We start from the raw sequence: 17,777 nt of genomic DNA on the forward strand, positions 1-17,777 counted from the left end.
AGTTGTATTAAAAATAGTAAATAATTTTTTTTCTACAAAGAAAGATTAGATATTGTGTAATTTTATACACAAGAAATATTATTTGTATGTAATAGAAATTTTGATTTTTTTATATTAGTAATACAATTTGGCAATGAATTGAAGGCGAGATTGCTTTTTAAATCATTATAGGCTAATATCGTGCATAAAGTAATTTTTATTAAGTTTTAAATTGATAACGAGAAATATTATTTGCAATATGAAACGTTTATTGCTATTTTCTATTACTGTTACTTTTGGTATGATCTATGTTATTGAAAAACAGTTAAGTATATATGTCTCTATTTTCATTTAATTTGAACGATTTTATCAAATAATAGTCTAAATTATGTTAATTATCTATGCATATTAACGTGTTCATCAAAAGATTACGTCATGGATTACGTAGTTTAGTTATTATTTAATAGATAGCGGTAGTAGTGGGAGTAATGATTATTGTCGACCGGGAGGTTTAAAAGTTGACCCTTTTACAAAAAGTTGCAAGGTGAGTACCTTCCTGTCGTAAGAACCAGATCGGTGTATTCATATCAGTTGCCTTACGTTCAGCAGTTCGTTAATTATTTTTATATATTGGTGGTTGATTAGCTTGAATCATCTATATCTATTTTAAATAATTAAAAATCAAATTTTAAATATAAATTATTTATTATTTCAACAGTTGGTTGTGATCTAATATATATTTTTAATTTCATGTTAGATTGGACGTGTATTCTTTCTGGTTTTTAGTCAAATAATAATTATACATAAAGGTAAGTGGTATTTTATTTATGATTTTCACTTCGTTCACCAAAATTTTTTTTTTATGAATATTTCTATTAAAATAATACTTTTAACAAATTATGCCCAGGTTATAATTAGTTTGTTTTCTATAGGTATAAAAAATGAAAAGTGTTCTCTACATAATTTCAAAATAAAATATTTCATGGTAATTTTTTTTAGGCTTTTACTAAAAAAAAAGCAAATTAGAGAATTTATCAATTTGTGTGTGTTTATTATTTCACCATATAAAAATAAAAATTAATTTCAATGAAATTTACGTGAATTTGTACTTACTGTTTTGAATAAATTTGTAAAAAAATAAGAAAATTTTTATTAGACAATTTTTTTTTTAAATTTTGGGTGGAGTCTGGGCCCTCTTGATGCAGATCATTTCCTACATTTTAATAAAAAGATTTTATTTTAGTGCAATGTATGTTGAGTAATACAGTAACTAAATGATCATCCAACCAAAGCCACAAATAAAAGATTTTACTTTTAAGTAAAATCAATACTTAAATTCAAAGCTGAATTCATCAAATATGGTTAATCAGTCAAAATATTCAAACATTTTAACTTAAAAACAACTAAACCGCTGAATTTCCAAAAGTGTTTAACAACTAAAGGCCAATTAGGTTTAAATTTTTAAGCAATTTTTTTGCTTCTTTGTACAATTTATTTTAATACCCATAAAGTTTTTTCAATTACTCTTTCTTTTTGTTTCTACAGTCTGTTTAATAATTTATAAAATTCATTTAATATAAAATATTAGTTCATTATTGAACTAAGATCATACTACCTGGTTGGTCTAATAAAAAGATTCATCATCATAAATCAGCTGATTTTGAAGTCAAGAGTTCTAAGGTTCAAATCCTAATAAAGGTAGCTTTATCCACATTAAGGCTTTATTCAGAATAAGATAAAGGCTTTTATTCAGATTTCAGTACTAAATTGTGTATATGGTGTTCTTTAGTGGTTAGGTTGCAGCTAACCATTTAACTGCTTAACCACTTTGGTATTTAATAATTTTTGAAAAACCAAAAAGTATATGATTTTAATTTTTTTAAATCTATTTTTATTCATTTTTTCTGATATTGATAGTTTTCTATTTGTTTTCATTTACATCACATTGTTCAAACATTGATGAAAATTATTCTGTTTATAATTGTTCACTTTTTTGTTTCAATTTGTGTTTTGTTTTTATTAAAATTGAACTTCTGAAATTTGTGTTTAATTTTAATAGAAGTAATTTACATCAATTTTCTCAGAATTAAATTCACTACAAAGTTCACTAGAAATATTTACTTGTTTATTGGTAAATAACTACTTACCAATAGTTATTTAGTTATATTGTTTAGGTTTTATCAATAGTTATATTGTTTAGGTTTTATCAATAGTTATATTGTTTAGGTTTATTCAAAAAACTAAACAAGGTAATTTTCTGACAAAACATTTTCATATTTATACCGTTTTTCTTAAAACTAAGTGAGATAGAGATCTGGGATCAATTTTGTTCAATTTTTTAAAGTAAAAACTATAATTAAGCACTAAATTTACCCCTCAATTATTACCCCAAGAATTTAAATATGGTTTAATTTCACAGAGGGTGCAGAAAGCAGAGCTAAACGTTTCAAGAGCTAAAACTCGCTAATGAACTGTTTTCTGACCTATGTTTATATGAACCTTTTTTCTTATTTTTGGTTATAGAATCATCTTCTGAGAGATTGTCATGCAATTTGAAATCACTCTATATATACAGAATATTTTAATCAATTTATTTAGTACCATTTTTGGTTTTGGGATATCCCGAACGTTTAAGAAAGGAAAAATTAAGTGGATTGTTTTCTAACATTACTGAAAATTTTTCCCTGTTATGCATTATAATGTCTCTGAATATGGTAATATGTTAATAATGAATGGAGTTAGATGCATATACTGTGGTGTAACTATGCAATAATTAATTCTCTGCACAAAAAATTGTTAATTATTCACACTGATGATATCATCATTTTATTTTAGCGTTATTAAATCAGTATGTAAATTGTATGTTAATTTTATAAAATATCCTGTTTAATGTGTTTAATTTATTACCACAGTATTATTTTTAGATAACAGTCTCTAATGTACAGGTAATTATTTTAACTATATTTTCTCTTTTAAAATTAGATGGGAGATTCTTTTGGAAATTAAACAATACCAAATAAGGAAATTTTACCTTAAATTATGTCTATAAAAGTATACTGATTTGTAATAAAAGTGTAATTTAAATTTTTTTTTAACTAACAAGACCAAAAATATTAAAAAGGATGTTAATGTTGCAATAAGATGGTACGATGGAAGAGAAAGTTTTCTATAAAAATTGGATTGATTATTATCAAAGATTAAAGAATATCACTGTTAAGGTCTCACTTGAAATATTTATCAATATAGCCATATGTTATATCAGTATTTCACTGTCTAAACAAAATTCTCAATTAGTTCAAGGGAGGTTTGTAATCCCGACTCTGTTTCTTTTAATTTGTGTTAATACAAATGAAAAGAAAGAATTTGAGATCTCCATTTTTAAGTCAATTTGGAGTTTTCTTGATAATCAGTGTATGTAAAAAAATTTGGCTAGAATTTCTATTTTATTTTTTAATTTTCTACTTTGCATTATGCATAAAATGAAATAAGTTTAATAGAAATATGTTAGTTTTGAAAGAATGGTGACTAAACCAGCTAAAGTATTATCTGAAGAAAACTATGTTAAAAAAGAATAATTTTTACATAATCTTAAGAAAGAAATTTTTAATTTAAAATAATCTAATATCTTTCTCTAGAAGAATGTTAAAAAACGTAAAAAAAATTAACTGAATTTTTTTAAAAATATAGATGACTTATCCAGAAAATCGTGCTCTTGGTTTTCAAAAGAGGATTGATCCAAATTTTGGTACAAAAGCATGTACTATTGGTCAAGAAGCAGAACAATGGGGTTATATGGATGTTGTACCACCGATTTGTGTTTCTTCAACTTTTAAGCAAATTGCACCAACTGTAACGGTTAGTGTTAATTACATATTATAATATTATTTACTTTAAATTAAAATATTGCAAACATGAAATTTTAATTTTAGTGTTATTAATGAACTATCTCAGTGCAGGTTTGGATTGAGTTTACATGTATGTAAAAAAATAAAATCTACATTTTAATTTTTATAAACAATAAATATTACAATCCAGTTTTTCAAAAATATATTACATTATAGTTTCCGAGAATAGTATTATTTAAAGAAGCATACAGTTAGTTAAAATTCAAGTTTAAAACGCTTCCCCTTAAATCTTTATTGCTGTAGTTCATAATTTTGTACTGTAGATAGTGTTGCTGGTAGTCCATTACTATGCTATTTTGACAGTATTAATTTATTTGGTGTTTTGCTTTTCCAGTAATACAATATTATTAGTTTCATTTTAATATTTTGACTTATCCATAAATTTCAACTTGAAATTTTAATTAATAAATTTCAATTTAACTAAAATGGATTTCATTAAATATTATCGATGTTAACTGAAAAGACATACAACTTCTGAAGTTACTCAAATCTTTCTTCCTTTAATTAAATTATTTACTGATTTTTTAAAATCAGTTTTTAAAACTATAAACTTCTGTTAAAAGGATATATAAATATAATTAAACATTGTTCAATTCAGTGGCAAAAATTTTAGCTAAAATTAGTGGGGGTGCTGATCCAGAAATTTTTTTTCTGGGTCTTTTCAAGGTCATGGTTAAAGTTTTCTGTAAAATAAAAATCCCCCCAAAAAAACTAATCAAATAGAATAGCTGGAAGCAGGATAATAATCTAATTCTACACTTTATTACATTCAAGAATATGGTACATGGTTTTTAAGCACATTGTGCTTAAAACTTTAAAGCTTTAAACTGTATTCAGTTTAACCAAATAAATAATAAAATATCAATACAGATAGTAGTTTTTAGTATTATTATATAATAACTTAATGAAATTTCCGCTTAAAGACACTATAGTCCAGTGGTGCTTAGTTTAAATTTCTATGTACACAGAAACAAATACGTAATTAGTTTTTACTAATTACCTTCTCTTTCGCCCTTCCAGCGTGTTTTTGCACAGATTTGGCAATCAAAGAGACCTTGCTTTCCGCCATCTTCTGATCGCTACTGAAAAAACAATGAAACCGCTTTCATATTCCTTCCACCGACTAAACTAGAAAGGGAAATGAACAAGGAAATTTCTGTACATACACGTAGTAAAAAACAACTACCATCAACCAGCACCCAGAGTTGGCACTACACGAGCTACAGTGCTCTTTCACCCTCGTGGGCAGTATCCTATGTATGCATGTGCACAACAGCCAAACACCACACCGTTGGAACTATGAAGCTCATAATTCCAAACAAAGATTTTTGTATCTTTTTCATAAACTGTGGGACTGTGGGATGGCTACTGACATTATGCTTAAGGATTATATATTGTAAAAGTATAAAGAAAAAATGATTCATTATACAGAGTCCGGCATATAAATCTGACGATTTTGTAGTAATTGTTATGTTGGCACCACTGTCAATGAGAAGGCGGGAGTGTTGTACATCAACAGGTCTATTCATGCTATTTCAGTAGCCAGTATGTCGTGGTCGGGTGAACAACGAGCGTTTGTTATTGAAGCCTATTTTAAAAATAATGACTCGGTTATTGTAACACAGCGTTTGTTTCGCAGACATTTCAATTTAAATCGACACGCGTCTGTTCCTAGTAGGAATACGATATTGTTGTGGGTGAAGAATTTTAGGAACACATTGTCTGCTTTAAAAATGAAACCAACAGGACGAAAACGGAATGTGAGAACGTCTGAAAACATTAACGCTGCAAGGTTAGCTGTTACGTGGTCTCCACGACGTTCAGCAGCGAGACATGCTGATGCGCTAGCCATTTCTGATCGAAGTGTACGACGGATTCTTCATGCCGACCCGAAATTCCATCCGTATAAGATGATGTTAGTGCAGCGACTTAATGCAAATGATTGGGCGTCTCGCAAAGCAGCTTGCGAGTTCAGCTCGAAAATGTCCACCAGGATGCCATTATTCTTTTAAGTGACGAGGTGCATTTTCATCTGTCAGGATTTGTGAATAAACAAAATTAACGTTATTGGGCTTCGCCTAATCCTCGGAAAATTCTTGAAAAACCACTTCACAGTCAATATGTTACAGTGTAGTGTGCTTCAAAGTTCGGCATAATTGGCCCGTATTTTTTTGGGGAGTTAAATTGCAGAGTAATAGTAACATCTCATCGATACGTAAACACGTTGATTGAATTTCTGCGACTGAAACCGAATGACTTTCAAGGACATGAAATTTGGTTTCAACAGGATGGTGCCACCGCCCGTACGGTGAGAATCGCAATGGGTATTCTGCGAGAAAGCTTTCCTGGACGTTTGATTTCCCGACGATTTGACGACGTAACTTGGCCAGCGCGTTCACCTGATCGGGCTGGTTGTGATTTTTTTCTGTGGGGGTATCTCAAACAAAGTAGTCAACCACAGTCAATTGCAGAACTCAAGAAGGCCATTCAACGAGAAATTGAAGCGGTTTCACACAAGTGATGATTGAGCGAGCAATGTCAAATTTTAGAATGAGGTTAAGTGAGTGTGTGAGGAATAATGGAAAACATTTGGACGATATAATATTCAAATAAAAAAAATCTATGTAAGTAATATACTATAAATTGCAAAAATTGATCTTTAATTTGATATATTAAATGTTTTAATAGTACGAAACACAGTTTGATTATTATCCCTCAAAAATCGTCAGGTTTATATGCCGGACTCTGTATTAAATGTTATCGATAATATTAAGTGGACATAGTAAGTGCAGCAGTTCCACATTGCCTATACGTGAGCCACCAGTGGTTCAATTACTTAACGATGTGAAGAGTTAAGTGTGTAATGAAATTGAGTATAAACGTGTACTTTGCTATTGTGAATTCGGTGTATTTACATTTTTACTTATTTTAATGCATGTTACTGCGAATTTTTTAAAGTAAATTGAAAAATTATATAAAATCTACGCTCTTCTTTTTTTTTTTGTTTATGCCATAGCTTACTGTAGTGTTTACTAGTAATTGGGTTTTTGATCAGATCATTAAAATAATCAATATATTGAGAAGTACGATAGTTCAGAAATAATATGTTCAAATTGTTACTTTTAGATAACACAGTTGTTTGGGTTTTGTTAAGTTTGCTCACTATGTGAACCTAAGTGTTATGGTTATTACCAGCAATTGGTGGGACTTCGTTGTGCAATTTTGTACTTGATTAGGTTACAACTTTAGATTTAAGTAATATCATAAATAGTTAAAGGATAGTAAGTTAAAATAGTGACTTCGATTATTATGCTAACTGTTTTAAGGACTTTTAATGAACATAATAGAATGGGTGTGTTAAAATTATTTCTGGAGAGGAAAGGCGGATGTTTCAGTGCAATACTAAGAGGAAACAACCGAGTTCAGATGATGTTTAAGATCTCGTCCTCCTCAGAAAAAAGTACTTTTGAAAAAATCATAGTAAGAACCATGTTACTTGTTCTTTTTGACATCAAAGAAATAATATCTTTATGAACTATGATCGTTATAAAGTTCTGTGAGGAGCTACTACAGAAGCTGTGATATTATTTCACTGGTGAGATTCAAAATATTTGAAACCAAAAATTGGTTGTAGTGTGATAATAAACACATTTACTTTGCCAAAAACATCAGATACTTTTTTGTTACAAAGGGATTACAGTTATCAAACACCTGTGTATTATCCAAATCTAGACATTGCATATTAATATATATTCTCTGAAATCAAAAGAACCATGGAAGTAATGCAATATAATATAACGTAATAGATGACATCCAGGGTGTAATAGATGACCAACCAGTTGAAAGCAAGATTTGTTCTACAAATCCATATTCTTTTGTCAATTTTCTTAAAATGGACGATGAACAAGTTTCCTTTTCTTTTATGGCATATTTAACACAGATGGTATTCTGAAAATATAAATAAATCAACAAATATCTATCCTGATATTTATTTATATATAAAATTTAACTGAATTAAAATAATAAAAAAATTTTAATTTGTCTAAACATTAATTAAGTAGAACTTATTGTTTTTACGATTCAAATATATTTATTTTAAAACTCACCAATTAATATCACTATTAAAAAAAATAAATAACATAAAAAATGGAAATTTTTTGTGAAACCTATTTTCACTCATCGAGTGATAAGCGTACTTTAATTGTGATATATGTTATGGGATTTGGGTAAAGTTTTGAGTCGCCATACTCCCAAATATATTTTTCAAACTATATCAACTTAGCTCGATTTATACAAAGTTGAAAGATTCCAAGAAATGACATTTTGTTCAATTTTGAGATGTGACTTGTGATGTGGCTCTTTTACAGTTCTGGCTTTTATGTCAATCATAACCAAATTATTGATATATAAAACTTAGAGCTTCTACATGCCATTAGAAGTTGTTTGGTGTGCCTAGTGTGGTATGTATGCTGTAGATAGCCAACCGCTGGATTAAGAAATAAGTTAAATAAGGAACAATACCTTCTTAAATACTTCCTTAGTGAGAGAAGCATACGTGGTGTTGAGAACAGGCCGTCATTACTGAAGGGCCAAGGCCTCCTATGATGCTTGGCAGGAAGAATCTTCTCTGGTTGCCCACCAGAATACACTACTTAACTGCCGCTTGAGTTTGGTTGCCCCAATGTTGCTATGTTGCTAATTAAATGAATTTTATTTTAAGACTGTCAAATACTGGTACCCCTGTTCAGTACTGGTACCTTTACCCTGATGGATTTGATTGTAATTTTTTGCTTCAGTTCTTTGGTCATAAGAAATGGTTATCCAGAACAGTCATTATTTACATCGTCTTTCTTTATTGAACACCATCTTGCACTTGATTTTGTCATAACCTCATCATAATATATTTCTATTATTTGCATATAATTTTTTTTAGGGTAGATATTTCTTGTATGTAAGATGTTGATCATGTTAGATTTTGCATTTGGTGGTGATTTGGTATTTCTTTCATAGATTTTAAATGCTTAAGATAACAGTTATAATGTATTTTCAGTGACAGTTTGCACCTCAGACTGAGCTTATACAGCAAGGAGCTATATTAGATTGTGTTAAAAAAATGTTGTCCTTGTGCTTATTAGAAGAAGAATGTGATTCTCATTTGTAATTAAATATTGTGACTGTGATCATGTACAATAATCATTTATGTAAAGATTGTGGTCGAAACAAAGTGAAGATCTGTAAACGGTGGGTTACCAAGTTAGGATTGGCACTAAGAAAAGTTATGTTGTGTATGTGGTGGAGTTGGAAAGGGATTGCTCCCTATGAACTGCTGCCGCCCAGTCAAACGATTGATTCTAGTCTCTACGGTTAACAACTGGAAAAATTATACCAACCAAATGAGATAAAGCGACCAGAATTGATTAATAGGAAAGGTATATCACAACACCAGCTCCCACTCCAACACATCTTTGATGACCTGTCGATAATTGAGAGAGCTTGGCCAGGAAGTTTTGATGGATACAGAACTGACCTTGCATCATTTGACTATCATTTGGTTCATTCTATATGAAACTGTTGTAATGGTACAAAGTTGGCCAATGAAAACTTATCACAGCATTTTGTTCAGAAAACACTGAATTTCTATGTGACAGGATTATGATTTTTACCTCAAAAATACCAAAGATGGTCAGTCAAAATAACACATATTTGTGGTTTAATAAACTTCATTTAAAATGTAAAAACTATTGTTTTATTTTTATATTAAAATAATAAGGAACTTTTTTCCTACAAGTTAACCCTACAAGTTGATGAAAACTTTAGGCTAAATTTCACACATATGTACACTATGTAAAACTTTGTGCTATTTATCTGAGATGATGAAGAAGTAAAGATTCTTTTTTATTGATATTAATGGACTTAAGAATTTTTACAAAGTTATGCAACTATAACTAACTTGCATTGTTTGGAGAAAGTCATATGCATGTATGAAATAGAATTTTCTATTTTCTGGATGCGTTTTTATTACTTAGATCTATGATATTATTGAGATCTATTGATATTTATGCTTATCAGTATATAGTAATAAGCAAATAAAATAATTGTGTTTACAGAAATTTGAGTACGGTCGTGGAGGAAATCCAAGCCGAGATTTACTGGAACGATGCCTTGCTTCCTTAGATGATGCTAAATATGGTATTTGTTTTGCATCTGGGCTAGGAGCACTGACATCTGTTGTCACTTTATTGCAAACCGGTGATCATATCCTTGCTGTAGATGATCTTTATGGTGGTACAAACAGGTTTGTGTTAATTTTTTACATCATTATCATCCTTTTCCTTTATATAACCTTTATGTTTTTAAAAAGTTGTTTATCTATATCTCCACTTAATTCTTGACTCACCACCATTCTTTGAAAACTTTCTCCTCCTCTCCACTGTTAAGTTTTCCTTTGCACAATCTAGCCATCTTTTTCTTGTCTACCTGTAAAGTTAGTTTCTATTATATTTAATTAAATATTTTCTTTTGCTACTGTTCCACTTAGCATTCTTGTTGAATTAAAACATTTATCTTTTTTACTAAATTTTTTAAAAACTTCATCTAAGTTGCTTTTATTTTACTGATTTGATTTCTTTCTCTTCTTTGGTAAAATTGATTTCACTTTGGTAAAATTCTTCAGTTGTTTACATTCTAATATCAGTTTTTTTATCCAGTTTTATCAGTTTTTTGATCCATCTTCAGGTATTTCATCAACCCTTAATGTTAAAAACAGTTTACAATATTTATATTTTCATGCTGCCGCTTCCAATTTGTTCATTAATTTTCATTACATTGTGCTCTTTGTTTATTTGTATCCCCAGTTTCCCATTCTTCCACTCCAGCAGAGCGGTGATTTGAACTTACTCCATTTCTTGAAAAATAACTATTGTCACCATTAAATAACAATTTTTTTTTTGTAATTTTCTGCTCTTTTCTTCACTTTATCTATCTCATCCAAAACATTAGTAAGTAATAAAAATTAAGATTACTACTACTGGGCTCTAAGTCTAGTTTCCATGAGAAAAATCTCTCCCACTGAGAGAGATGCTTCACAACATGTAAAGATGTCATGAAGATGCATGCTCTGAGCATTCAGAACAATAGGGTACACAAAAATCCACTGGATAAATAATTCATAAGTTTAAATGTACATAAATGTCCAAAACATGTACTAAGTCCGTAACATTTATATTTATCTAGGGGATTGTAATTTCTCAGACCTATTATATATAGTTGAGTGAGGAAAGTACAAATTGTATAATTTAACTTGGTAATCTCTTATCGTATTTTAATACTGTCAGTAAGACATAAATGTCATCCTGGTCTTATCTGGCTGAATGAACTATATTAATATTTTATAATTGTTTGCAGGTTGAGAGCTGTATTTTTAGTGTATGTATAAAATGATGTACAAATTTATTAAAATATAATTATGTTGCATTACAATACAATTTATCTCATCATCCATCATTTTTATTGCTATTACATTATTAATTACAACATTATTGTTGAAAATTTTGTATTTATATTGCTTTTTAATAACAATCGAAAGTATTTATTTTAATAAATATTTTTTTCTGATGGCAACTACAGCTTATCCATTGTCATTATTAATTTATCATTACTACTACAACATTATTTAAACAAAAATGGGTGGATTATAACTAATGTAATGGTGGATGACTCATGAGTTAAATCTTAAAAAAAATTTAATAGAAACATTTTTTTTGTTACAAATCTGTTACCAAAGGTTTTATGTAAGCACAACAAATAACGTATTGTGATACTCATCATAAATTGTGATGGAGTAGAGTTAATAGACCTAAAGAAGTAGTAGGAGTATATCAAAACCCAGGGCTATTTTCGTTCCATACACACAGTATTTGTTATCTGTTTATTGTTTTTTCTTTCTTTTTAGATTCTTTAGAAATATTGCATCACGATATGGACTGGAATCAACGTTTTTAAACGCTGAAGATCCAGAAAAATTTGTTTCTGCCATGAAACCTAACACCAAGGTAATGTAAATATTAATTTCAGTTTTAATTAACTAATTAAACTTATAAAAATTAAAATCATAATTTTAATTAATGTTTGGTTGAATTTAACCGTAACTAATTTTTGAAACATGGTTCCTCAAAATCTTTTCAAAGTTATGATTCAGTTTCTTCTTCAGCAGAATACACATGTAGCACTGTTGTTCATTCCAGTTGCCATCAAGTGATTAGAAACTTGTATAATATTGTGAAATAGCAACATGATATGTTTTATTATATGTTAAACGGGAGACTGAGCGAAATCACTTAGGGACTGTAATTGTCCTGGATTCCAACTAAGAAATTTTTAGGCTAAAAATTGGTTTTATATTTGGGTGCAGTATGGAATGTCATTTTTTGATCATGTTACTGTTTAGAAGTCAAGAGTTCCAGTGTTCAAGTCCTAGTAAAGTCAGTTATTTTTATACGGATTTGAATACTAGATTGTGGATACCGGTGTTCTTTGGTGGTTGGGTTTCAATTAACAACACATCTCAGGAATGGTCAAACTGAGACTGTACAAGACTACAATTCATTTACACTCATACATATCATCCTCATTCATCCTCTGAAGTAATATCTGAACAGTAATTACCAGAGGCTAAACAGGAAAAAGAAAGGAAAGAACATGATGTTGAACATCTGATAAATGCATTAACATTCTAATAACGAAATTTCCTTTAATGATGCCTTTCAGATTTCTTTGGTTTCGTTTTTTGTTAATCCAATTCTTCATGAACGATCTATTAATTGTGTATTGGAGGTAAGTTTTGAATACATTCATTTTGGTCACAATGGAAATTACATTATGAGACCACACATGCATCATTTTTTTCGATAATTTTTTGCCATTTTTCCAGCAACACCATAATCCTATCACTATAGAACTTCTGTGGTTTTGGCCAAAAAATTGTGACGTGTGGTTTTCACAGGCCTCTTTAAAACTAACTTAACACCATTCAGGAAGTTCTGCATAGACTAAAACAAACAATAATCTGATGGTGCCTGGTCCAGGCTCTATGGTGGATACATTAAAACCTCCCAGTCACATTCTTTGAATGTCCAAGTTCTTAAGTTTTCTGAAAATAATGTTACATTACTTTGTGATTTTTACCATGTGAGTACTGTTTACATGAATATTCAGAATAAAAATACTAAAATATAAACACTTAAAAAATTTTCCTTCTATTATTTCTATTTCAACAGCAGTCTAAAATTAATTTTAATTATATATGTCTCATGCTTTAGACATGTACGATCATAGTTAAACAAGACAACACTATCATGTATAAGATAAACTAAGATAAATAAGAATGGTAGTAAATAAATTAAAATAATTATACACTATGAAAAAAATTATATAAATATTAAGATAAAATTTTAACTATTTGTTAAGTTAGAAATAAACTTTGTTGATACATAGTAAAGAAATTTGCTGTTGTTACTCACAGTAGTAGGAAGTGTTGGCTTTTAATGATTATAATGTTTTTTTTTTTTTTAATGCTATTGATGGATTAATCATTGTAGATTTTTAATAACTGTGGCCTTTCTTGATTTCCTATTTGAGGTTATTAGTATTGATGGTTTCTTTATGATATATTTAATTGAATTACCTGTTTGCAAAGATGTTTGTAGGAAATTTTAGTGGTAGATTTTTTTTGTGAGACAAAAGCAGCTGATTGCTTTTGTAAAAGATTCTCTCTTTTTTGGGTAAATTTATTCAGTTTTTCCTTAAAATTTTGTTCTGCATTACTTTCAATTGTATATTATTGAATGATTTGTAAAATTTTGTTTTGATTTTTCTTTTTCAGTTGATCTGGTTAGAAAGCCCAACAAATCCAACACTAAGAGTATGGGATGTTGAAATGATTAGTAAGTTGGCAAAAAAGAAACAGAAAGATGTAATCATTGTGCTTGATAATACATTCTTAACATCGTACTTCCAGGTTTGACAAATATTAATTTACTTATATGTTATATTATTTATATGATATAGCTTTAAAAAGTTACTGAAATATGTTTGTATTATGAAAACTGTACATGTTAAGAATTTTTATTGGAAGTGTGCTAATATATAGGTATACCAACAAAAAAAAATACTTTAAATAATTATTTTACAATTTACTAGGTTGCCCCTACTGTTCTACATGCAATTTTGTTTCTTAAATAATCTGATGGAATTTTAAAAAAATAATTTATAAAGGCATTAAAAGACTCAATTATTGTTTTTACTCACTCATTATAATTAAAAACAACAATAAAACTTTAAATAAATATATTTTTTTTTACATAAAGAAATAATTTACCCTTATTAACTCTCCACTAAAATTTGTGTAAAACTTTTGACAAACACATATAAATGTACCAACAGTACTGATACAAAATATACCAACAGAGTTGGTAAGAAAAAGACATAGCCAAAGCCATAAAAACTAAATTGGCTAACAGTGTATTTCTTTCCTAGTATATAATGATACAAACAAGTATTTTTAACCCAATTGCATATGAATTTTCCAGAGCACAGTCCTATATTACAGAATGTTTGTTTTGGAAATTACGCATGCCTACAAACAGTTATTCTTTTATCGTTTAAGGATTTTCTATACGATAAATGCCAGCCTCTGTAGCGAAATAGTAGGAACAACCTAGTAAATCACAAATTACTGTTTCAAAGGTTTTTTCTGCTTTGTGTTTTGGTTACATAGTTAGTAACACATACTGAAAATGGAATTTTCCTGGATCAACACCCACAATGTAGAAATGAATGCAGCATTTATTTAAGGAAGCAGAGATCTAAATAGTAAGAGTGTGTAGTTAGTGAGGGGGGATGATTTGTTTGACCCACAAGGGAATCATTTTATAAGATAGATATTCTGTTACCTAAAAGTATCCATTTGGATCTTCTCTCTAATTCTTCTGCAGCTGACATACTAGTACAAGACAAGTTTATCTCCTGTCAAGCTGTTATTTGTTAATTTTTTAGTTAACAAAATACATTATTAGCACTTAACAATATTTTGTCTCTCTATATTCTATATTTATATTTCTGTAATGAACTGGTTTGAATTAATGCAGAGGTCAAGGATAAGGAGGATCTCATTAAGTTTATGTAGGAATGGGTGATTCTGCACAATAGGTGTATCTGCCAGAATGGTCATGAGATGACTTTGTCATTTTTCAAAAAGAGCAGTGCTGACATTACAGATAATTCAGTTTTAAAATTAACCTTAGAACTATAGTCTCAGATTTGTAGGCATCATCTTAGTTCTGTATCCCTTTTGGCTAGTACAGACGATTGACCAGACTGCAACTTGTTCTTTAAATTTCATTCGGCCAAGTCAATATAGATTAGTGTAAATAAATGTGATGAACAGAAATGTAAAACACATTGTACATAGAACAGATTATTGTATGCAGTTTTCAGTATCATTTACAATATGTTTGTATAATACAGCAGAATGCACATTTAAAAATAGTGTAATGTCTAAAAATATTTAATGATGTGTTGTTGTAATATGTAAAGTGGAGGCTGTAAATGCTATTTCCTTATTATGACTTGTTCAGCCAGTGAGTAAATAAGTTTTTTTTTTTTTTATAACTTGTCAGCCAGCAGGAGATTGATAAAGAACAATCATGCATTCTTATAAGACTTCCTTAAACACAGATATTCGCTGCTGATTTCTTGCTCAAATACTTTTGTGTATAGAAAGGTTTTTTTGATTCCAAAATACAGGACCAATTTAATATAAGGAAATAACTGCGATGTTAAACAGGAAATAATTTTTATTTTGTAAGACAGCAGCATATTTGTTTTTTTTTTATAGAAATGATAAGCATGAAAACAGGCTCAATTTTGGGGCATGCTAAATCTTAGTATAATCGTATGAAAAGGCATTTAAATTACAAAATAATCAGTCTGGCACACACTTGAAGGTCTTCTTTTTAAAACTGCAGATGGACTTTTAGAAGTATATCTATCATTTGTATCAATTCAGGATAAGTACCCTTGTTTTTATTGCACCTCACAACTGAACAATGTTTGTGAATAGATACAATTCACTTCAAAAAATTGGATGGTTGTTCCATAGAGAAGAAAGCACTGCTATTCCAGGCTCAATACAGAGAGTAAGAAGTGGGGAGAGTTTTCCTATTACCTCAATAAGTCAAATATTCTAATGTACTTTATGCCAAGCCGACCAAAACGTAGTTGATATTCATTCTTCATCTAGATTCTATTTATATAAATGGTTAATTGCATAATGACAAGTTACCTTATAGCTGTTTAGTAAGGTTTGAAGTACATTCAATGCAAACAGTTAGTTAATGAGATAGTTTTATCTTATGTACTTTTCATATTAGTCTGTTGCTTGATAATGTTAATAAAATCAAAACATTAAATTAACTTCTTTAATTGATGAGCTAATGTATTATATGATCACTGTTTTTATCAGTAAAGGAGTTGAAAAGATTATGGTAATATTATGGTTATGTACGTTAATGTTTGTATATATTGTTTTTTATAATAAAAAAACATAATTTAAATTATTTTATTTTATGTGTGGTTTTTAAAATTAATTTTAGAGACCTCTTGAGCTTGGTGCTGATATTGCTATGTACTCTGCCACCAAATACTTGAATGGCCATTCTGATGTAATTATGGGTGCATTGACGTTGAACGATGATGAATTGTTTAAGCGTTTAAAATACAATCAAAATAGTAAGTGTTAAAAGTCATCGGCATTTTGTTTTCAACATTTTCTAATAATGGTAATTATGAGATGTATAACAAAGCAATGTTGCTAATTAAAAACAATTCTATGTTGAATAGGATGTTGTTGAATGTATTATAGCTTCTATCAGTTTATTTATCAGACATTTTACCTGCAGTTTGTTATTGTTTGTTATCCATATATGATGTTTACAATACAGTTTTGCTGACTTTGAAATAAAGTTTGTGATCCATTTTTTCAGCGCAAAGGGTTGACGCAATAAATATTTTGAAATTTATGGCTCTGCAGTAAAAAGTGATGTAAAGGTTAGGGAGTGGTATTGAAAGTTTTACAAAGACTATACAAATATTTATAGTAATAGAAGTAAGAGGATTAATTTTTAGTTAGTTCCCCTTCTTTAACATTAACAAATCCATGAAAATTTGACAGTAGAGAATTAAATAGAAAATATATTTACTGTCTTTTTGAGTTAAATATTCTTCTATCAAAGTATTGGTAATACAATCAAAGTACAATAATCCAAAATCGTGCTTCTACAAAATAAATATACAGTATATGCATCTTTACATTCTAATATACATTCTTTTGTAACTAACAAGACAAATAATATTAAAAAGGATGTTAATGTTGCAATGGGAGGGTAAGATGAAAGAGAAAGTTTTCTATAAAAATTGGATTGACTATTATCAAAGATTAAAGAATATCACTATTAAGGCCTCATTTGAAATATTTATCAATGTAGCCATAAGTTATATCAGTATTTCACTGTCTAAACAAAATTCTCAGAATTAGTTCAAGAGGAGTTTGTAATCCCAACTTTCTCTTTTTTTGATTTGTGTGAAAACATAATTTATATATATTTTCAAAGAAAGAAACTGAGATCTGTATTTTTAAGTCAATTTGGAAGTTTTCTTGATAATCAATGTATGTAAAAAAATTTGGCTTGAATTTTTATTTATTTTTTAATTTTCTGCTTTGCATTATGCATAAAATGAAATAAGTTTAATAGAAATATGTAAGTTTTGAAAGAATGGTGACTAAACCAGCCAAAGTGTTATCTGAAGAAAACTATGTTAAAAAAGAATAATTATGTA

The 17,777-nt window shown here is 28.9% G+C and overlaps 1 protein-coding gene across 4 annotated transcripts in view; it reads left to right on the plus strand.

Annotated features, from left to right (window-relative positions):
• The first annotated feature begins 529 nt into the window (after positions 1-529).
• The window catches only part of LOC142333121 (putative cystathionine gamma-lyase 2), a 32,155-nt gene continuing 14,907 nt past the window's right edge, over positions 530-17,777 (plus strand). Inside the window, exons 1-6 of one of the 4 annotated variants that reach the window (XM_075380047.1) lie at positions 530-788; positions 3,667-3,834; positions 9,992-10,179; positions 11,836-11,935; positions 13,765-13,899; positions 16,535-16,670. In XM_075380047.1, coding sequence (XP_075236162.1) covers positions 3,667-3,834; positions 9,992-10,179; positions 11,836-11,935; positions 13,765-13,899; positions 16,535-16,670 — 727 coding nt within the window. In that variant the 5' untranslated portion in view covers positions 530-788. Of the gene's footprint in view, positions 789-2,813; positions 2,925-3,100; positions 3,198-3,666; positions 3,835-9,991; positions 10,180-11,835; positions 11,936-13,764; positions 13,900-16,534; positions 16,671-17,777 lie in introns of those variants that run through there. The other 3 variants (XM_075380048.1, XM_075380046.1, XM_075380045.1) reach the window with 3 other exon arrangements.

This window comes from Lycorma delicatula, chromosome 12, assembly GCF_047948215.1.
Source record: "Lycorma delicatula isolate Av1 chromosome 12, ASM4794821v1, whole genome shotgun sequence".
In the NCBI taxonomy this organism is placed as follows: Eukaryota; Metazoa; Arthropoda; class Insecta; order Hemiptera; family Fulgoridae; genus Lycorma; species Lycorma delicatula.